General features: G+C 47.8%; 1 protein-coding gene across 2 annotated transcripts; it reads left to right on the top strand.

Moving 5' to 3' along the window:
- Positions 1-1,258: 1,258 nt before the first annotated feature.
- On the top strand, positions 1,259-4,776 carry RIT1 (Ras like without CAAX 1). 2 transcript variants are annotated; one of them, XM_073552296.1, is made up of 6 exons: positions 1,259-1,467; positions 3,322-3,421; positions 3,525-3,581; positions 3,668-3,741; positions 3,900-4,091; positions 4,165-4,776. In XM_073552296.1, exons 2-6 carry the CDS (start codon positions 3,322-3,324, stop codon positions 4,390-4,392), a joined length of 651 nt encoding a protein of 216 aa, XP_073408397.1. In that variant the 5' UTR covers positions 1,259-1,467; the 3' UTR covers positions 4,393-4,776. The 2 variants fall into 2 exon arrangements, with proteins under 2 accessions (XP_073408397.1, XP_073408398.1); XM_073552297.1 differs by lacking the exon at positions 1,259-1,467 and adding an exon at positions 1,476-1,497.
- The last annotated feature ends 17,424 nt before the right edge of the window (positions 4,777-22,200 follow it).

Here is a 22,200-nt window from a genome sequence, read left to right as displayed (position 1 = left end):
GTGTAACCCTTGCACCTCTCATTTCCCCCTATACTGTGTAACCCCTGCACCTCTCATCATCTTGCCCTGTATTGTGTTACCCCTGCACCTCTCATCACCCCCTTTACTGTGTAATCCCTGCACCTCTCATCATCTCCCCCTATACTGTGTAACCCCTGCATCTCTCATCATCTTGCCCTGTATTGTGTAACCCCTGCACCTCTCATCATCTCCCCCTATACTGTGTAACCCTTGCACCTCTCATTTCCCCCTATACTGTGTAACCCCTGGACCTCTCATCGTCTTGCCCTGTATTGTGTTACCCCTGCACCTCTCATTATCTCCCCCTATACTGTGTAACCCCTGCACCTCTCATCATCTTGCCCTGTATTGTGTAACCCCTGCATCTCTCATCATCTCACCCTATACTGTGTAACCCCTCTACCTCTCATCATCTCCCCCTATACTGTGTAACCCCTGCATCTCTCATCATCTTGCCCTGTATTGTGTAACCCCTGCACCTCTCATCATCTCCCCCTATACTGTGTAATCCCTGCACCTCTCATCATCTCACCCCATACTGTGTAACCCCTGCACCTCTCATCATCTCCCCCTATACTGTGTAATCCCTGCACCTCTCATCATCTCCCCCTATATTGTGTAACCCCTGCACCTCTCATCATCTCCCCCTATACTGTGTAACCCCTGCACCTCTCATCATCTCCCCCTATACTGTGTAACCCCTGCACCTCTCATCATCTCCCCCTATACTGTGTAACCCCTGCACCTCTCATCATCTCGCCCTGTACTGTGTAACCCCTGCACCTCTCATCTCCCCCTATACTGTGTAACCCCTGCACCTCTCATCATCTCCCCCTATACTGTGTAACCCCTGCACCTCTCATCTCCCCCTATACTGTGTAACCCCTGCACCTCTCATCATCTTGCCCTGTACTGTGTAACCCCAGCACCTCTCATCATCTCCCCCTATACTGTGTAACCCCTGCACCTCTCATCATCTCCCCCTATACTGTGTAACCCCTGCACCTCTCATCATCTTGCCCTGTACTGTGTAACCCCAGCACCTCTCATCATCTCCCCCTATACTGTGTAACCCCTGCACCTCTCATCATCTCCCCCTATACTGTGTAACCCCTGCACCTCTCATCATCTCCCCCTATACTGTGTAACCCCTGCACCTCTCATCATCTCCCCCTATACTGTGTAACCCCTGCACCTCTCATCATCTCCCCCTATACTGTGTAACCCTTGCACCTCTCATCATCTCCCCCTATACTGTGTAATCCCTGCACCTCTCATCATGTCAATGCCACACGTTGTAAATCAGACAGCCTCTATTCCGGTTGCCAGAGAGATGAATGAAAGAAGATAACTCCTCCCACTCCTCTCTCGTGACTGGTCACATGACCATGACATCAATTCCTGGTCACATCATCTGCACTCCCAGAAGCCCCCGCAGTGGTGGAGGTAAGAAGTGTATATTTACACACAGGGGAGGTGAGAGATTATATACGAGAGGTGTATGCACAGGGGAGGCGAGAAGTAGAGGTGTATATACACACACAGGAAAGATATATACAGGAGTATACAGAAGAGGGGTATATACAGCGGAGGAGGGGATACGATGGGCATGGGGGAGGATGGGTAGACAAGGGGCACAGGTGGGAGGACCGTGATACAACTGGCACATATGGAGGAGAGGGGCACAAGAGGGAGGAAGGGGGCACGGGGAGAGGACAGGGATACGACTGTCACAGATGGAGGATGAGGACGCCAGAGAGGAAGGAGGCACAGGGGGAGGACTGGCATTCGAGTGGCACACCAGGGGCACAGGATGGGGATATGAGGGGCACAGGGGAGAGAATGGGGATATGACGGGCACACGGGGAGAACAGGGACGCAAGGGGCACACAAAGGAGGAAGGGGATGCGAGGGGCACGGGAAAGGATAAGTATACGATGGGTGGAGGATGAGGATACAAGGGGCATAGAAGGGAGGAAGAGGACGTAAGGGGCATGGAAGAGGATTAGAATAAGAGGAGCACAGGGCGGAGGATAAGGATACGAGGGGCACAGGTGAGAGGATGGAGATGCGAGGGGCACATGGGGGGGGGAAGAGGGACGCTCAGAGCATATGAGGGAGGAAGTGGATGTGAGGGGCACACAAGGGAGGAAGGGGACACGAGGGCCAGAGAGGAAAGGATGGTATACAGGGCGGAAGACAGGGATTTGAGGGGCACAGGGTGGAGGACATGGATTTTAAGGGCACATGGGGGAGGTCAGGGATATGAGAGACACATGGGGAAGGGCGTGGATACGAGAGGCACATGAGGAAGAAAGGGGACGCGAGGGGCATATGAAGGAAGAAGGGGACATGAGGGGCACACAGTGGAGGAAAGGGACACGAGGGGCACAGGGGAGAGGATGGGTATACGAGGGGCACATGACGGAGGACGGATACAAGGAGCGTATGAGGAAGAAGGGGAGCGAGGGGCATGGGAGAGGATAAGTATACGAGGGGCACATTGAGAGAAATGGGATACAAATGGCACGGGAGAGGACAGGGATGCGAGGGACACGGAGGGTGGGGACGTGAAGGGGCACATGAGGGAGAAGGGATGCGAGGGGCATATGAAGGAAGAAGGGGACATGAGGGGCACACAATGGAGGAAAGGGACACGAGGGGCACAGGGGAGAGGATGGGTATATGAGGGGCACATGACGGAGGACGGATACAAGGAGCGTATGAGGAAGAAGGGGAGCGAGGGGCACGGGAGAGGATAAGTATACGAGGGGCACATTGAGAGAAATGGGATACAAATGGCACGGGAGAGGACAGGGATGCGAGGGACACGAAGGGTGGGGACGTGAAGGGGCACATGAGGGAGAAGGGATGCGAGGGGCATATGAGGGAGGGAGGAAGGGGATGCGAGGGGCACGGGAGAGAATGAGAATACGAGGGAAACAGGGCAGAGGATAGGAATACAAGGGGCACATGAGGAGTATGGGGATACGAGGGGCACAAGGGGGAGGACGGGGATGAGGCGCACAGGATAGAGGACTAGGATGTGAGGGGCACATGAGGAAGAAAGGGAACGCGAAGGTTATATGAAGGAGGAAGGGGATACGAGGGAACAAAGCAGAGGACAGGGATACAAGGGGCACATGGGGAGGATGGGGATACGAGAGACACATGGGGAAGGACGGGGATACGACAAGCACATAGAAGGGGATGCTAGGTGTGGATATGGGTTCTGATATAGTAGGGCTGTGGTTCACATGTCGTGTTGTCCATCATACTTATAATGTGCCGTTATTCCAGATGGATACAGTTGGTAGCCGCATCACCACTCCGGCACAATCGGCACAACCACGGGAGTACAAGCTGGTGATGCTAGGAGCGGGTGGTGTTGGGAAAAGCGGTGAGCATGAATTGGCACACAGGAGCTTCTCTATGGTTGGTTGGTGCATGTTGGGTGTCTGTGTTGAGTGGCTGCTGTGTAATGTGCACATCTACATCCACAGCAATGACCATGCAGTTTATCAGCCATCGCTTTCCGGAGGACCATGACCCCACCATTGGTGAGTAGTGTTCTTTCCTATTGGCTGCAGATTTAACTCATTATCTTCTCTCACGAATGACTTTTGAATCCTCTCCCAATTTCCAGAGGACGCTTATAAAATACGCATACGGATTGATGATGAACCTGCTAACCTGGACATCCTAGATACTGCTGGACAGGTAGGGTGGATGAGACATATAGCAGATCAACCCCTTCCCTTCTCTGCAGCTTCTCTAGCAAGTCGTCTTATGTGGTGACACACTCTCTAGAGTGGGGCTGTGTTATGGCTGCCCTATGCAGTGCTCCTTTAACTGTTCCTCTGCTATTTTTTATGCAGGCCGAGTTTACAGCAATGCGGGACCAGTACATGAGAGCCGGCGAAGGCTTCATCATCTGCTACTCCATCACCGACCGCCGCAGCTTTCATGAAGTTCGCGAATTCAAGCAGCTTATCTATCGTGTGCGGCGGACAGATGACACGCCCGTGGTGCTGGTGGGAAATAAGTCAGATCTCTCACGCCTCCGTCAGGTATGGTGCGAGGAATTCTCATTATTTATTGACAAGTAAACCCCTCTGTCCTGACCTCATATCTCATTCTCAGGTCTCCAAGGATGAAGGCATCTCGTTAGCTCGAGAGTTCAGCTGTCCGTTTTTTGAGACTTCGGCTGCATTCCGTTATTACATTGATGATATTTTCCACGCTCTGGTCCGTGAGATCCGGAGGAAAGAGAAGGAAGCGGCTCTGGCGAGCGAGCGCAGATCCAAACCCAGGTCTTCTTTGTGGAAGCGGCTGAGGTCTCCATTTAAAAAGAAGGAGTCCGTGACCTGAGGTGCCATGTAATGGGGGGTTGTCATTGATCTGGGACGATGAGAGGGAGAAAGGGGCTCCTCACAGCTGGGCTAAGCGTAGATATACTGTGTGTATATACTATACATACACGAGGCTGTGAATTACTAACCACACATACTGTATGTACATGCCGCATATATCATGTGGCGGAGCCCCAGCCGCAGCATGACCCAACTGCATTACTAACATGTCCACGACTGGAGCCAAGATGGGATCAAGCCTCCGTCATCACGACTGGAATTGGATCACGTGACTGTTCTGCCATCCATTCATAAAAGGAACCTGCAGACTTGTGCGCACACATTGTGTACATTTTTCTATATTTTGTTAACTGTTATTCATATTAAATCTGTTGCTTCTTTACCGCGGGCTCCATAATTGGTAGTAAGTAGTAGGAGGAGAGACTGTCCTGCCTGGTGGATCACAGCCACTGTCCCTACACACATATAGAGAAGCCCACAACAATAGTTCTCTGCGTCACCAGTACAAGAGAGGAGTCCAGAGCCGCCGTCACCCACGTTACCACCATATGTGAATAAGACCCAGAGGCGCCATTACCACCACACGTGGCGAGGAACCTGAAGCCACCATCCTGCCTGAGTCACCACCAGAAGTGGTAAGGAGCTAAGTTCCGCCGACCCCCACGTCTCCATCACGGCGAGGAGCCTGGAGGCACCGTTCCCCAAGTCACCACAAATGGAGAGGCGCACAGAACTGTGGTGAGGAGGCCAGAGCCGCCATAACCCATGTCACCACCACTTGAGAGGAGCCCACAGCTGCTGTATCCTGCATGACCACCACCTGTGGAGAGGAGACCAGAGCACAGAGCAGTAATTTATATACACATACCATATATACTCGTGTATAAGCCCGAGTTTTTCAGCACATTGTGCTGAAAACGCCCCCCCCCCTCCCCCCCCTCGACTTATACACGAGTCAGTTGTCCCAGAAAGCCAGCAGGGAAGCAGCGGGTCACAGGGGCAGAAGCCGGCGGCTGTGGCTAAAGCCTGTGCCGCTGCTAAAGAGAAATAAATATTCATTTCTCTTAAAGCGCGCAAAGTGACAGCTGCAGCCACCGGCTTCCAGAAGATATCCTATTCACCCTCCTGCACACCCTTGCAGCATCTTGTTGGTTCCGGATTCCAGCAGTTCTTCCTGTGCCGAGCGATCACGTGGCCCCACTCATAAGGTAATGCACATGCACACGTCTCCACTCTCATAGGCGTGGAGGGAATATTCATTACCTTAATGAGCGGGGCCACGTGATCGATCGGCAGGAAGAGCTGCTGGCAGCCGGAACCAACGAGATGCAGGGCGCACAGGAGGGTGAGTAGGATTTTTTTTTTTATAATAGGAAGTGTAACGGGGTCTACCCAAGCTGGGGTACCTCTTTCAGTACCACCCCGTGTTTTCGGAGGTCCGCTCTGCTTTGGCTGGAGTCTGAATGACGCTGGCAGGAATTCCTTGGTTACATGGGCGCATATAAAAGATCACTGCTTCTCCACGTATTTCCAGTCTGACAACACTTTACTCACATGACACAGAATATATCACACAGATACAGAGGGCAGGCCAATAGAAAAGCGGCAGGCAAGACATGCATTACAAAAGCCGCAGGTGGCCGGAGCCTGCCGATGTTTACTGTGGAAATTACAAAGGTGGGGGGAGGGCGGACAAAAGGAGAATATCGTGTCCCCTCTGCCCAGGGGCGCAGCCTGTGGGCTGATGCATTAGGGACATGCATCTCACATAGAACCTATTATACATACATATAACTGCACAACATATTCTGGGTGCTGAGTGGTTCTGTAACACCTAACACGGCTCCCCTTTTCAGCGACGCGATCGGCATACACAGTCTGATCCTCAACGGATCGGTTTGGGGATGACTGAAGTTTATGGGGTTGGTACAAGTTCCGTTTGTTGACTTAGTCCATCGGCGTTACCATTTTGTTTGCCGGGTCTGTGGTGGATGGTGAAGTCCAGAGGTTGTAGGGCTAAACTCCACCGCAGCAATCTGGCGTTGTCTCGGGAGACCTGATTAAGCCAGACTAGGGGATTATGGTCAGTTAGGAGGGAAAAATGTCATCCATACAAATATGGTTGCAACTTCTTGAGTGCCCATACTACCGCCAGGCACTCCTCGATGGCCGCATAGCTTCACGGGGCAGTAGTTTCCGACTCAGGTAAGCTACCGAGTGTTCTTGGCTGTCCGGCCCGACTTGGCTCAGTACTGCCCCCAATCCAAACATAGAAGCGTCTGTGTGAACAAGGAAACGTTTAGTTGGATTGGGTGCAGCCAATACAGGGGTATTGGTGAGGGCGTCCTTTAGTTGGCGGAAGGCTTCCTCACACTCTGAGGTTCAGGTTACCTGGCGGGGTTGGTTCTTACGGGTCAGATCAGTGAGGGGCTTGGCTACCCTGCTGTAATTGGGAACGAATTTCCTGTAATACCCCGCTGTCCCTAGAAACGCCATGACCTGGGTTTTAGTGCGTGGGATGGGCCATTTGGCTATGGCCTCAATCTTGGCTGGTTCTGGTCGCTGTTTCCCACTTCCCACCCAATGCCCTAAATACTGAACCTCTGCTTTGCCCATGTGACACTTGTTTGGGTTCAGGGTGATTCCGGCCTGGTGGATCCTGTCCAATACTGTCTCTAGGTGATTTAGATGCTCTTCCCATGTCGCACTGTAGATGGCGATGTCGTCCAGGTAGGCACAAGCATAGTCCTGGAGACCATCCAGAAGGCGGTCAGCCAGCCTTTGGAAAGTCGCCGGGGCATTCTTCATCCCGAATGGCATAACTCGAAACTGGAATAAGCCGAACGGGGTGACAAATGCCGACTTGGGAATAGCGTCAGGACTAAGGGGAATCTGCCAGTAGCCTTTGCATAGATCGATGGTGGTCAAATACTTTGCCCCCGCCAGCCGGTCTAACAACTCATCCACACGCGGCATGGGGTATGCATCCGTCACTGTTTTCTCATTGAGCTTACGATAGTCTACACAAAACTGTAGTCCAATCCTTCTTGGGCACTAACTCTAAGGGGGATGCCCAGGGACTATCTGACCCTTCAATGACCCCTAAACGCAACATCTCTTGTATCTCTTGTCGCATCCCCTCTCGTACAGACTCAGGGACGCGGATGGGGTTTTGTCGCAGGGGGGTCTGATCCTGGGTCTCAACCTTGTGTTGTGCCAGGTGAGTGTACCCCGGTCTCTCTGAAAACATCCTCTGTCGCAGCCTCAACAACGCATCCGCCTGCTGCCTCCCAAGGGCCTAGGTCTTCACCCAAGTGTACCTGGTCCCATGTTTTAGACTGAGTCCTTTCCCCTAAGACATCCGGCAAGGGAAGTCCGGCTAAATCCTCTGCTTCAGGTGCACAGATGGCCACTACCTCTTCAGGGAGCTCCCGGTAGGGCTTCAGCATATTCACGTGGAACATGCGGATAACCCTGGGGTCGTCACAATCGGCGACATTATAGGTTGTGTCGGCTATTTTCCCCACTACCTGGTAGGGCCCCTGCCATGCAGCTTGAAACTTATTCTGCTTAGTGGGCTCTAACACCAGGACCTTCTGTCCTATTTCCAAAGTGCGCTCTCTGGCCCTTCGATCTTATCATACGTGCTGGCGCCGCTGTGTTGCCTGCAGGTTCTCACATACAACCTGGGTCAGCTCCTGTAGGCGGTCCCGGAATTCCAGCACATAGGGTACAGTAGGTACCCCTTCTATGAGGCCCTCCCCTTCCCAGTGTTCCAGCACTAAGTCTAGGGGTCCCCTTACCCGTCTCCCGTATACAGCTCGAACGGGGAGAACCCCGTGGATTCTTGGGGCACCTCCCGATAGGCAAACGAGGTGTGGCAAGAATTTCTCCCAGTCCCTGTAGGTCCTGGTAAAAGTCCCAATGAGCTGTTTTAATGTCCCGTTAAAGCGTTCACACAACCCATTGGTTTGCGGGTGGTACGGGGCGCTTCTAATGGACTTTACGCCGCACAGCTTCCACGTTTGGTCACCTCTGCTGTAAACTGGGTACCCTGGTCCGAGATAATCTCCAGGGGAAATCCAATCAGTGAGAAAACCTGGAGCAGGGCGGCCGCCACCGTCTCTGCCAGTATGTTAGGTAATGCAACCGCCTCTGGATACCGTGTGGCATAATCTACCACTGTCAATATATACTTTTTCCCGGACGGACTGGGTTTGGCTAACGGCCCTATCAGATCGACCGCTACTCGGCTAAATGGTTCCTCCACAATGGGGAGGGGGCGTAATTTGGCCTTGCATCGATTCCCCCTCTTGCCAATGTGTTGACAACTGTCACAGGTCTGGCAGTACTGATGAACATCATAGGTTACCCCTGGCCAAAAGAAGTTTTGTGTCAGACGATGCCTGGTGCGACTGACGCCGAAGTGCCCGGCCAAGGGTATATCATGAGAGATTCGCAGTAACTCCTGCCTATACTTCTTGGGAACTACCAGCTGTTGTTTTATAGTGGGGCTCGTCCCTGTGTGGTGCTGCTCTGTGATCCAGTAGAGGAGTCCCTGCTTCCATACAAACTGTTCCCCTTCCAGTACTCCTCTCCCCTCCTGTGCCTTCGCACGATATCCCTCTAATGAAGGATCCTCAAGTAACTCCCTCTTAAATTCTTCTAGGGTGGCCCAAGAAATGTGTCTGGCTATGGGAATACGTGCAGGGCTGGGATGTCTTACCTGGGCCTCCTCTGAGTGTGATTCCGCCTCCGCAGCTCAAGCTTGTCTCCGGGTGATCACAGGATAGGTCTCAGCCAGAGGGGCCACCGAGAATGCAGACAACATGGGCCCCAAGTCATTTCCCAGCAAGACGTCTGCAGGCAAATCCTCCATGAAGCCGACCTCAACAAGGCCATCCCCTACTCCCCAGTTCAGGTGAATCCTGGCAGTGGGTAGTCGATGTATAGCTCCACCTGCTACACGGACTGCCACTGTCCGGTCTGTCTTCTCTTGGTCCCGGATGGGATGAGGCTTCACAAGGGTCAAAGTTGCCCCGGAATCTTAGTCCATGCATACGTTTCCCATTAACCCACACGACCTGTCGATGCTGTTGTCGATTATCTGTCCGGGCTGCCTGCACGGGGTCTACTTCATGCAGCACTTCCTCCATCTCTTCCACCCCTTGGTTAGTCGTAGCCCCCAATGCCGGGTCAGCTTCGCCTTCGTAGCAGTGTACAGCAGCCCGGCTGAAGGTAGCTGTTCCCGCCTTTGGCCACTGGGTATGCTGAGTCCGGTTGGGACATTGTCTTTGCAGGTGGCCCAGCTGACGACAGGTGTGGCATCGCGCCCCAGGGGGACTGTGGTAGGCCGGGTTTCTAGCTGGTCCCCCTACAATCTTCGGTGGTTTAGGGCCCTCCAGGTCCATGGGCAGGCCCCTAGTGACCACTTTTGATCCGGACAACTGCGGCCTCCTGGCATCATGATGTTCATTGGCCAGACGAGCGGCTTCCTCAAGAGTCGTTGGCCGCCTGTCCCAAAGCCATTCCTGTGTCTCGGGGTTTAGTCCATTAAAGAATCGTTCTAACAGGAAGAGCTGGAGGACGTCCTCCTTAGTGGTTGCTTGGCTCCCTTGTACCCACTGTAGCAGTGACCGCCGTAATTTACAGGCCCATTCAGCGTGGGTATCGGTTACGCGTTTTATAAGTCCGCGGAACTTTTGGCGGTAGGCCTCTGGTGTCAGCGCATACCGGGCCAAGATCACTTCTTTGATCCGCTCATAGGCCATACAGTCCTCATCAGGTACTGTGCGATAGGCATCCGCTGCCTGGCCTGTCAGCTTGCTGGCCAGAATCTGAACCCGTTCCTCCGGCTTCACTTGATGAAGGGCACACTGCCGCTCAAAGTCCTGCAGAAAGCCATCAATGTCTTCCTCTGCCCCCCCCAACTGTCGGAAGGCATTATACTGGATCTTTTTGTGGCTTACTGTTGAAGGTACCTGGTCGAAGGCCAGAGCTCCCCCTGCTCGCTGACTCTCCTCTCTCCGCTCTGCCATCTCCATCTTGGCCAGCTCCACTTTGGTCCGCTCTGCCATCTCCATATTGGCTAGCTCTATCCTGGTCCGCTCTGACATCTTTTCCTTCACATCAGTACGCACATCAGCCATCACCTCTCGTATGATCTCTACTGCAGGGTTTAAGCCATAGAACGCCAGTCTGTTCTTTACCACCCTCTGGAATTCAGTCTCCTCCACATTCACATTGGGGGGTGCTGCACTGTCGTGTTCCATGATGGCTGCTATCAAATCCGCTTTTGTTTTGTTGCTGGCGATCAACCCTCGGGCTTCCACCAGATCTTTTAATGTAGTCTTCTTTAACTTCTGGTAGTTATTTTCCATTCATTCCTTTCCTCCTGTAGACGGGGTATCAAATCCCGCTGTCTGCCACCAGTGTAACGGGGTCTACCCAAGCTGGGGTACCTCTTTCAGTACCACCCCATGTTTTCGGAGGTCCGCTCTGCGTTGGCTGGAGTCTGAATGAATGACGCTGGCTGGAATTCCTTGGTTACATGGGCGCATATAAAAGATCACTGCTTCTCCACGTATTTCCAGTCTGACAACACTTTACTCACAGGACACAGAATATATCACACAGATACAGAGGGCAGGCCAATAGAAAAGCGGCATGCCAGACATGCATTACAAAAGCCGCAGGTGGCCGGAGCCTGCCGATGTTTACTGTCGAATTACAAAGGTGGGGGAAGGGCGGACAAAAGGAGAATATCGTGTCCCCTCTGCCCAGGGGCGCAGCCTGTGGGCTGATGCATTAGGGATATGCATCTCACATAGAACCTATTATACATACATATAACTGCACAACATATTCTGGGTGCTGAGTGGTTCTGTAACACGTAACAGGAAGCATGCATGCATACAAGGACGGAAGGGGAGAGCCACGCGTACCAGGACAGGGACGGGGGAGCCATGAATAACCAGGACAGCGATGATGGGAGCCACGCATACCAGGACAGCGACGGGGGTATCCACACATACCGTGACAGCGAGGGGGGGAGCCCATGCATACCAGGACAGGGATTGAAGGAAGAATGCATACCCGATTTATACTCGAGTCAATAAGTTGACCCAGTTTTTCGTGGCAAAATTAGGTGCCTCGGCTTATAACCAAGTATATACGGTATATATATATATATATATATATATATACACACATGGGGCAGTAGAAGTATATACACAAAGCATAATATTGATATATACCTATACAAACACAAGAAGAAAATTGTGGGTAAACAACTTTGTTTCAAGCATGTGATACTTGTTCAAACTCGCCTGTGGCAAATAACAGGTGTGGGCAATATGAATAACACCTGAAACCAGATAAAAAGGGGAGAAGTTGACAATCTTTTCATTGTGTCTGTGTGTGCCACACTAAGCATGGAGAACAGAGAGAGAAGAGAACTGTCTGTGGACTTGAGAACCAAAATTGTTGAACATCAACAATCTCAAGGTTACAAGTCAGAGAAATATTGATGAAAGGATGCAGCACAGAATAGTCTGGATGGTGGATAAGCAGTCCCAATCAAGGTCCAAAGAAATTCAAGCTGTCCTGCAGGTCCGGGGTGCATCAGTGTCAGCGACTGTCCGTCCACATGTAAATGAGATGAAACGCTATGGAAGGACACCCAGGAGGACCCCCACTGCTGTCACAGAGACATAAAAAAGCTAGACTGCAGTTTGCCAAAATGTATGTGAGTGAGCCAAAATCATTCTGGGAAAGCGTCTTGTAGTCAGATGTGACCAAGAGAGAGCTTTTTGGTAAAGGACATCATTCTACTGTTTACCGAAAACGGAATGAGGCCTACAAAGAACACCACACAGTACCTACAGTCAAATATGATGGATGGTCAAATATGTTTTGGGGTTGTTTTGCTTACTCCGACACTTGGTTAGCCTTGACTGTGTGCAAGACCATGAAAGTTGAAGATTTCCAAAGGATTTTGGGTCACAGTGTAGTGCCCAGTGTCAGAAAACTGGCTTTGCGTCCTAGGTCTCCCAGCAGGACAATGACTCCAAATATACTTCAAGAAGCCCCCATAAATGGATGGAAACAAAGACCTGGAGAGTTCTGAAGTGGCAGCAATGAGTCCTGATCTAAATCCCATTGATTAACCCCCAGAGGTATTTTTGTTTTTTGCATTTTTGTTTTTTGCTCCACTTCTTCCCAGAGCCATAACTTTTTTACTTTTAACTTCAATATGGCCATGTGAGGGCTTGTTTTTTGTGCGATGAGTTAGGCTATGTGCACACTTTGCGGTTTCTTCTGCGTTTCCGCAGCGTTTTTGGCTCTGCAGAAACGCAGCAGATTCTGCTGCGTTGTACAGTACCTTTATTTCCTATGGAAACCAAAAAAAGCTGTGCACATGCTGCGTTTTTTTCCGTGCGGTTTTGCTGCGATTTTCAAAACGCAGCACGTCAATTGTTTGGTGCAGAAACGCTGCAGTTTTACACCTCATCCATTGTGAGGTGTAAAACCGCAGGGCAAAACCGCAGAAAAAACGCAGCACTTTGTCCTGCGGATTTCCTGCGGTTTTCTCTACAAAATCCGCAGAGACAAAAAACTATGTGTGCACATACCCTTATACTTTTGAACCACACCATTGGTTTTAACATATCGTGTCCTGGAAAACAGGAAAGAAAATTCCAAGTGAGGTGAAATTGCAAAAAAAAAAGTGGAATTACCACGTTCACTAAATGCTAAAACTGACCTACCATTTTGATTCTCCAGGTCATTACGAGTTCATAGACACCAAACATGTCTAGGTTATTTTTTATCTAAGTGGTGAAAAAAATTTCCAAAGTTTGTTAAAAAAGAAAAATTGCCCTTTTCCGATACCTGTAGTGTCTCTATTTTTCGTGATCTCGGGTTGGGTGAGGACTTACTTTTTGCGTGCCGAGCTGACGTTTTTAATACAATTTTGGTGCAGATACGATCTTTTTATCTCCCGTTATTGCATTTTAATGCGATGTTGCAGTGACCATAAAAACTTAATTCTGGCATTTTTACTTTTTTTTCTGGTCATGTCGTTTAGCGATCGGGTTAATTCTTTTTTTATATTGATCGCTGTGTGTTTTTTTATTGTTTTATTTTGAATGGGGTGAAAAGGGGGTGATTTGAACGTTTGTTTTTTTAAAATTTTTTAAATCTTTTTAAAAGCTTTTTTTTTTACTTTTGGCATGTGTCAATAGTCTCCATGGGAGGCTAAAAGCTGCCATAACCCAATCGGCCCTGTATACGTACATGTGATGATCAGATGGCCTGTATGTAGCAGAATTGCTCACTTGCTATGAGGGCCGACCACCAGGCGGCGCTCATAGCAATCCGGTAGTAACAACCATAGAGGTCTGCTGGAGACCTCTGGTTGTCATGCCAACCCATCGGCGACCTGCGGTCATGTGACACGGGCGCCGATGGATGGGATTTCCGGCGCGCTTGCCGGAAGCACGATTTCAATGCCGCTATCAGAGATTGACAGCGTCATTTAACTAGTTAACAGCCGCAGGTGGACCGTGATTCCACCCGCGGCGGTTAGAGGCACATGTCAGCTGTTCAAAACAGCTTACATGTGCCGGAGTACACATCAAAGGGAGGGAGTCCGACATCATAGTGCTATTACACTCAATGTTGGAAAGGGGTTAAAATTGCTGTTGGGAGAAGGAGCCTTCACATATGAGTGACATGTTGCAATGGTGCCAACACTTTCGACTATGAGTATATATACACACACTGTCTATACACACATTTACATTAAATTATACTATATAATGAATAAACTGTATACTGCTCAAAAAAAATGAAGGGAACACAAACAACACAATGTAGCTCCACGTCAATGACTTCTGTGACATCAATCAATGTCTCCTGTTGTTGTGCAAATGGAACAGGCAACAGTAGAAATGATCAGCAATTAGCAAGACAACCCCTATAAAGGAGTGGTTCTGCAGGGGGTAACCACAGACAATTTCTCTGTTCTCATCCTTTTTGCCTGTTGTTTTGGTCAGTTTTGCATTTTGTCATTGTTCTCATCCCTAGAGGTAGAGTAGTAGTACAGAAGTTGCTCAGGTAGTGCAGCTCACCCAAGATGGAACAGCAATGTGAGCTGTAACAAGAAAGGTAGCTGTGTCTGTCAGCGTAGTGTCTAGACTAGAGCATGAAGCAGATACCAGAAGGTGTCATAGGAGGGCAACAACCCAGCAGCAGGACCGCTACCTTGTGCAAGGAGGAACAGAAGGAGCAGTACCAGAGCCCTGCAAAATAACCTCCAGCAGGCCACAAACAGCCATGTGTCTGTTCAAACTGTCAGAAACAGATTCCATGAGGGCCCAGCATTCACAAGTGGGTGCTGTGCTTACAGCCCAACACTGTGCAGGGCGATTGACATTTGCCAGAGAACACCAAGATTGGCAGATTCAACATTGGCGCCCTTTGCTCTTCAAGGAAGAGCTCATATGACAGAGTTTGGAGACGCCGTGGAGAATGTTCTGCTGCCTGCAACATCATGTTAATTTTTGTGTTTTATTTTTCTCAATGCGTTCCACTATGTAATGAATAAAGATTTGCAATTGGGATATTTAATTCAATGATATCTAGGATGTGGTATTTTAGGGTTTCCTTTATTTTTTTGAGCAGTGCATATACAGTGCCTTGCGAAAGTATTCGGCCCCCTGGAACTTTTCAACCTTTTACCACATTTCATGCTTCAAACATAAAGATATCAAATGTAAATTTTTGGTGAAGAATCAACAACAAGTGGGACACAATTGTGAAGTTGAACAAAATTTATTGGTTATTTTAAATTTTTGTGGAAATTCAAAAACTGAAAAGTGGAGCGTGCAATGATATTCGGCCCCCTTAACTTAATACTTTGTTGCGCCACCTTTTGCTACGATTATAGCTGCAGGTCGCTTGGGGTATGTCTCTATCAGTTTTGTACATCGAGAGACTGAAATTCTTGCCCATTCTTCCTTGGCAAACAGCTCGATCTCAGTGAGGTTTGATGGAGATCCTTTGTGAACAGCAGTTTTCAGCTCTTTCCACAGATTCTCGATTGGATTCAGGCCTGGACTTTGACTTGGCCATTCTAACACCTGGATACGTTTATTTGTGAACCATTCCATTGTGGATTTTGCTTTATGTTTGGGATCATTGTCTTGTTGGAAGACAAATCTCCGTCCCAGTCTCAGGTCTTTTGCAGACTCCAACAGATTTTCTTCAAAAATGGTCCTGTATTTGGCTCCATCCATCTTCCCATCAATTTTAACCATCTTCCCTGTCCCTGCTGAAGAAAAGCAGCCCCAAACCATGATGCTGCCACCACCATGTTTGACAGTGGGGATGGTGTGTTCAGGGTGATGAGCTGTGTTGCCTTTACGCCAAGCATATCGTTTGGCATTGTTGCCAAAAAGTTCGATTTTGGTTTCATCTGAGCACAGCACCTTCTTCCACATGTTTGGTGTGTCTCCCAGGTGGCTTGTTGCAAACTTTAAATGACACTTTTTATGGATATCTTTGAGAAAAGGCTTTCTTCTTGCCACTCTTCCATAAAGGCCAGATTTGTGCAGTGTACGACTGATTGCTGTCCTATGGACAGACTGTCCCACCTCAGCTGTAGATCTCTGCAGTTCATCCAGAGTGATCATGGGCCTCTTGGCTGCATCTCTGATCAGTCTTCTCCTTGTTTGAGATGAAAGTTTAGAGGGACGGCCAGGTCTTGGTAGATTTACAGTAGTATGATACTCCTTCCATTTCAATATGATCGCCTGCACAGTGCTCCTTGGGATGTTTAACCCCTTAACCCCCAAAGGTGGTTTGCACGTTCATGACCGGGCCAATTTTTACAATTCTGACCACTGTCCCTTTATGAGGTAATAACTCTGGAACGCTTCCATGGATCCTGGTGATTCTGACATTGTTTTCTCGTGATATATTGTTCTTCATGCTAGTGGCAAAATTTCTTTCATATCACTTGCATTTATTTGTGAAAAAAATGGAAATTTGGTGAAAATTTTGAAAATTTCGCAATTTTCCAACTTTGAATTTTTATGCCCTTAAATCACAGAGATATGGCACACAAAAAACTTAATAAGTAGCATTTCCCACATGTTTACTTTACATCAGCACAATCTTGGAACCCAAATTTTTTTTTCTTAGGAAGTTATAAGGGTTAAAAGTTGACCAGCGATTTCTCATTTTTGCAACACCATTTATTTTTAAGGACCACATCACATTTGAAGCCACTTTGAGGGGTCTATATGATAGAAAATACCCAAAAGTGACACCATTCTAAAAACTGCACCCCTTAAGGTGCTCAAAACCACATTCACGAAGTTTATTAACCCTTCAGGTGCTTCACAGGAATTTTTTGAATATTTAAAAAAAAAAAGGAACATTTAACTTTTTCACAAAACAAATAATTCAGGTTCAATTTTTTTAATTTTACCAAGGGTAACAGGAGAAGTTGGACTGCAAAAGTTATTGTGCAGTTTGCCCTGAGTACGCTGATACCTGATATGTGGGGGGGAACCACTGTTTCAGCGCATGGCAGAGCTCAGAAGGAAAGGAGCGCCGTTTGACTTTTTCAATGCAAAATTGGCTAGAATTCAGATTGGATGCCATGTCACGTTTGGGAGCCCCTGATGTACCTAAACAGTGGAAACCCCCCACAAGTGACCACATTTTGGAAACTAGACCCCCCCAAGGAACTTATCTAGATATGTGGTGAGAACTTTGAACCCCCAAGGGCTTCACAGAAGTTAATAACGTACAGCCGTACAATTAAAAAATCATATTTTTTCCACAAAAATGATCTTTTCACCCTCAATTCTTATTTTTCCAAGGGTAACAGGACCCTAAAAGTTATTGTGCAATTTGTCCTGAGTACGCTGATACCCCACATGTGGGGGTAAACCACTATTTGGGCGCATGGCAGAGCTCGGAAGGGAAGCAGCGCCATTTGACGTTTTTGGCAGGAATTGAGATCGGACACCATGTCGCGTTTGGAAAGCCCCTGATGTACCAAAACAGTGAAAACCCCCCAGAAATTACACCATTTTGGAAACTAGACCCCCTAAGGAACTTATCTAGATGTGTGTTGAGCACTTTGAACCCCCCAGTGCTTCACAGAAGTTTATAACGCCCGGGTGTGAAAATAAAGAAATCGTATTTTTTCCACAAACATGATCTTTTAGTCACCAATTTTTTTATTTTCCCAAGCGTACCAGGAGAAATTAGACTCAAAAAGTTGTTGGCCAATTTGTCCTGAGTACGCTGATACCCCATATGTGGGAGAAAACTACTGTATGGGCACACGTAGGGGCTCGGAAGGGAAGTAGTGACGTTTTGGAATGCAGACTTTGATGGAATGGTCTGCGGGTGTCATGTTGCTTTTGGAGATCCCCTGATGTACCTAAACAGTGGAAACTCCCACAAGTGGCCCCATTTTGGAAACTAGACCCCCTAAGGAACTTATCTAGATGTATGGTGAGTACTTTGAACCCCCCAGTGCTTCACAGAAGTTTATAACGACCGGGCGTGAAAATAAAAAAATCGTATTTTTTCAACAAACATGATCTTTTAGTCCCCATTTTTTTATTTTCCCAAGGGTACCAGGAGAAATTGGACCCCAAAAGTTGTCCAATTTGTCCTGAGTACGCTGATACTCCAAATGTGGGAGAAAACTACTGTATGGGCACACGTCGGGGCTCGGAAGGGAAGCAGTGACGTTTTGGAATGCAGACTTTGATGGAATGTTCTGCGGGTGTCATGTGCGTTTGGAGAGCTTCTGATGTACCTAAACTATTGAAACTCCCCACAAGTGACCTCATTTTGGAAACTAGACCCCCCACGGAACTTATCTAGATGTGTGTTGAGCACTTTGAACCCCCAAGTGCTTCACAGAAGTTTATAACGCCCGGGCGTGAAAATAAAAAAATTATTTTTTTCCACAAAAATGATATTTTTGCCCCCAATTTTTTATTTTCCTAAGGGTAACAGGAGAAATTGGACCCCAAAAGTTGTTTTGCAATTTGTCCTGAGTAGGCTGATACCCTATATGTGGGGGTAAAACACTGTTTGGGCGCATGGCAGAGCTTGGAAGGGAAGGAGCACCATTTGACTTTTTCAACGCAGAATTGGCTGGAATTGAGATCAGACGCCATGTTGCATTTGGAGAGCCCCTGATGTGCCCAAACAGTGGAAACCCCCAATTCTAACTCCAACCCTAACCCCAACACACCCCTAACCCTAATCTCAGCCCTAACCCTAATGGGAAAATGGAAATAAATACATTTTTTAAATTTTATTATTTTTCCCTAGCTAAGGGGGTGATAACGGGGGGTTTGATTTACTATTTATGGCGGTTTTTATGTTTGGCTGCTGTTACACGCTAAAAGACGCTTTTTATTGTAAAAATGGTTTTTGCATCACCACATATTGAGAGCTATAATTTTTCCATATTTTGACCCACTGAGTCATGTGAGGTCTTATTTTTTGCGGGACGAGTTGACGCTTTTATTGGTATCATGTTCGGGCACGTGACATCTTTTGATCGCTTTTTATTCCGATTTTTGTGACGCAGAATGAACAAAAAACAGCGTTTCATTAATTTCTTTTGGGGGGTGCGTTTACACCGTTCCGTGTGCAGTAAAATTGATAAAGCGGTTTTATTCTTCGGGTCAGTACGGTTACAGCGATACCTCATTTAGGTCTTTTTTTATGTTTTGGCGCTTTTATGCAATGAAAACAATTTTATGTAGAAAATTATTTTTGCATCGCTTTATTCTGCGAGCTATAACTTTTAGTTTTTCACTGATGACGCTGTATGGCGGCTCGTTTTTTGCGGGACAAGATGACGTTTTCAGCGGTACCATGCATATTTATATGTGTCTTTTTGATCGCGCGTTATTGCACTTTTTGTTCGGCGGCATGATAATAAATCATTATTTTTTGCTTCGTTTGTTATTTTTTAAGGGGTTCGCTAAAGGGGTTAACTAATGGGACAGTTTTATAGGGCGGGTCGTTATGGACGCAGCGATACCAAATATGTGTACTTTTATTGTTTTGTTTTTTTTATTTCCAAAAAATGAATTTATTAGGGAATATTTTTTTTTTAATTTATTTAGCGATTTTTTAAAAATAATTTTTACTTTTTTTTTTTAACTTTATTATACTGTCCCAGGGGGGACATAACATGTGACAGATCGCTGATCTGTCACATCACAGATCAGCGATCTGTCCCAGGCACTGCACAAGGCTTCCTCCTTGCCTGCGCTTTGCAGGCATGAGGAAGCCAGCTCCCTGCAGGCCCCCGAAGGTCCCCATCGCCATCTTGGATTCGGGGACCTGCAGGGATGGAGCCCCCTGCAGCAGCGCTGCACATTGCGCTGCTGTGGCGGGCTCAGGGAAGCACGGAGGGAGCCCCCTCCCTGCCGATGCTTCCCTTTAACCCCCGGTACACCGCGATCGTGTTTGATCGCGGTGTGCAAGGGGTTAACGTGTTGGGGGTGGTCCGTGACCGCCCCTGACACATTGTGCCGGGTGTCAGCTGTGATAATCAGCTGACGCCTGGCCGCGTTCAGCAGCGCTCATCACGTGGGCGCCGCTAATCGCTGTGATGTACTATCCCGTCCCTGGGAATTAAGTCCCAGGGCACATGGACGGGATAGTACGTCACATGACAGAAAGGGGTTAAAGTTTTGGAAATCATTTTGTATCCAAATGCGGCTTTAAACTTCTCCACAACAGTATCACGGACCTGCCTGTTGTGTTCCTTGGTCTTCATGATGCTCTCTGTGCTCCAAACAGAACCCTGAGACTATCACAGAGCAGGTGCATTTATACGGAGACTTGATTACACACAGGTGGATTATATTTATCATCATTAGTCATTTAGGACAACATTGGATCATTCAGAGATCCACAATGAACTTCTGGAGTGAGTTTGCTGCACTGAAAGTAAAGGGGCCGAATAATATTGCACGCCCCACTTTTCAGTTTTTGAATTTCCACAAAAATTTTAAATAACCAATAAATATCGTTCAACTTCACTATTGTGTCCCACTTGTTGTTGATTTTTCACCAAAAATTTGCATTTGGTATCTTTATGTTTGAAGCATGATATGCGGGAAAAGGCTGAAAAGTTCCAGGGGGGCGAATACTTTCGCAAGGCACTGTATTTATATTTATAATATCTGCCGCCTCATCACCACCAGAGCTGCTGCACCCCTGACCTTCTGTCTTTTCCCCGCTATCCCGTAGAATGTAAGTCCACAAGGACAGGGTCCCCTCCCCTCTGTACCAGTTTGTCATTGTAAATTTGTTGTGGAAACTTGTTTACTGTTAACGATATCTATAACATTGTATGTAACCCCTTCTCATGTACAGCACCATGGAATTAAAGGCGCTATATAAATGAATAATAATAATAGGCGGGGAAAGGGGGGGCACACAGATCCCACACAGAGAAACGCAACTCCACTGCCTCCAATCGTCAGGACAATTACGCAATTGACTGACGAGTGATGGACGAGGCTGCAGGTGCTTCCACTACTAAGCCAAGTATTGGGGAACTCACAGTGAGTGTATAGTATATACACCAAATTTTATATAAATCCTGGTACGATAACTGTCAGCTCCACAATAACAAAAAGAGCTACTCCACCAGTCGTTTGTACAGACCAATTGGACACTCGTAACAGATAGCTTCAGATGTGCGGTTTACAGAGCAAAAGGAAAAGAGCTATTTAATTTTATGTTGTTAATCCAGAAAGATAGGCAGTGTTTATAAAAAAAATACAAAGCTGATACAAAATGGGAATAAAACAATACAGCATACTGTATACAATTACATAAAATAAAAAGGAATAACGAAAGAGAATTACTAAACATATCACGGGGGTGAGGTAGTTCTTAGGAAAACGGATAGAACCCACAACAAGCTGCACCCACCATGACTGACAAATGACCAAACCTAAATTCTGCTTTTTACTAGATCACACTTATGCCCACATACCTTATCTTGATGAGCTCATATGGTGGCTGTGCTAGGCCCTACAGAATTTTGTGGAATATCTCACTTTCAGGATATTTTCGCCCCTGGAGGACTCCGGCGGTAGATATTGTTGTCATGTTTCTTATCGTGATTTTACCTTTATAAAGAGATGAAACATGGCATGGATAGCAACATCCACTGGATCCGTTATTAAGTTGTAGTGGTTAGAGTAACCTTATGGTGATGTGAGTGAATGGGTTATGTTCTTGTCACGGTCACGCGGGTCTGGACGCAGCGATGACTGCAAGGCGAACCCATATGACACACGTGACCCTGGATACACCGCCTCCAGTGGGGCAAATTTAAATAATAAGATGTGCAGCTGGATACGCCGCCTCCAACAGGCGAATTTAGGTATTACACGTAAATCTGGAAACCCCGCCTCCAGTAAGGCGAATTTAATAATAATAATAATAAATTTTATTTTTATAGCGCCGACATATTCCGCAGCACTTTACATTTCAGAGGGGATTTGTACAGACAATAGACATTACAGCATAACAATAATCACATACAGTAGATTATAACAAATACCAAGAGGAATGAGGGCCCTGCTCGCAAGCTTACAGTCTATGAGGAAAGAGGTAGACACGAAAGGTGGGTGGTAACAGTTGCTCTGATTGTATGGACCAGCCATAATGTTAGGTGTGTAACAGTACAGACACAGAGGGCTAATGGATGCATAAAGCATGTGGGAACATG

Source organism: Dendrobates tinctorius, unplaced genomic scaffold, assembly GCF_039654945.1.
Source record: "Dendrobates tinctorius isolate UK_male_01 unplaced genomic scaffold, ASM3965494v1 ptg000189l, whole genome shotgun sequence".
NCBI lineage: Eukaryota > Metazoa > Chordata > Amphibia > Anura > Dendrobatidae > Dendrobates > Dendrobates tinctorius.
The sequence above is the reverse complement of the archived record's forward strand: the minus strand, read 5'-3'. Positions and strand labels throughout refer to the sequence as shown.

Excerpts from the sequence above, each read along its gene's own strand:
- RIT1 (XM_073552296.1), top strand. The coding sequence starts at position 3,322 with ATGGATACAGTTGGTAGCCGCATCACCACTCCGGCACAATCGGCACAA. Across the intron at positions 3,742-3,899 it reads TCCTAGATACTGCTGGACAG|GCCGAGTTTACAGCAATGCG; the intron begins GTAGGGTGGATG and ends TTTTTTATGCAG. Across the intron at positions 4,092-4,164 it reads ATCTCTCACGCCTCCGTCAG|GTCTCCAAGGATGAAGGCAT; the intron begins GTATGGTGCGAG and ends TCTCATTCTCAG.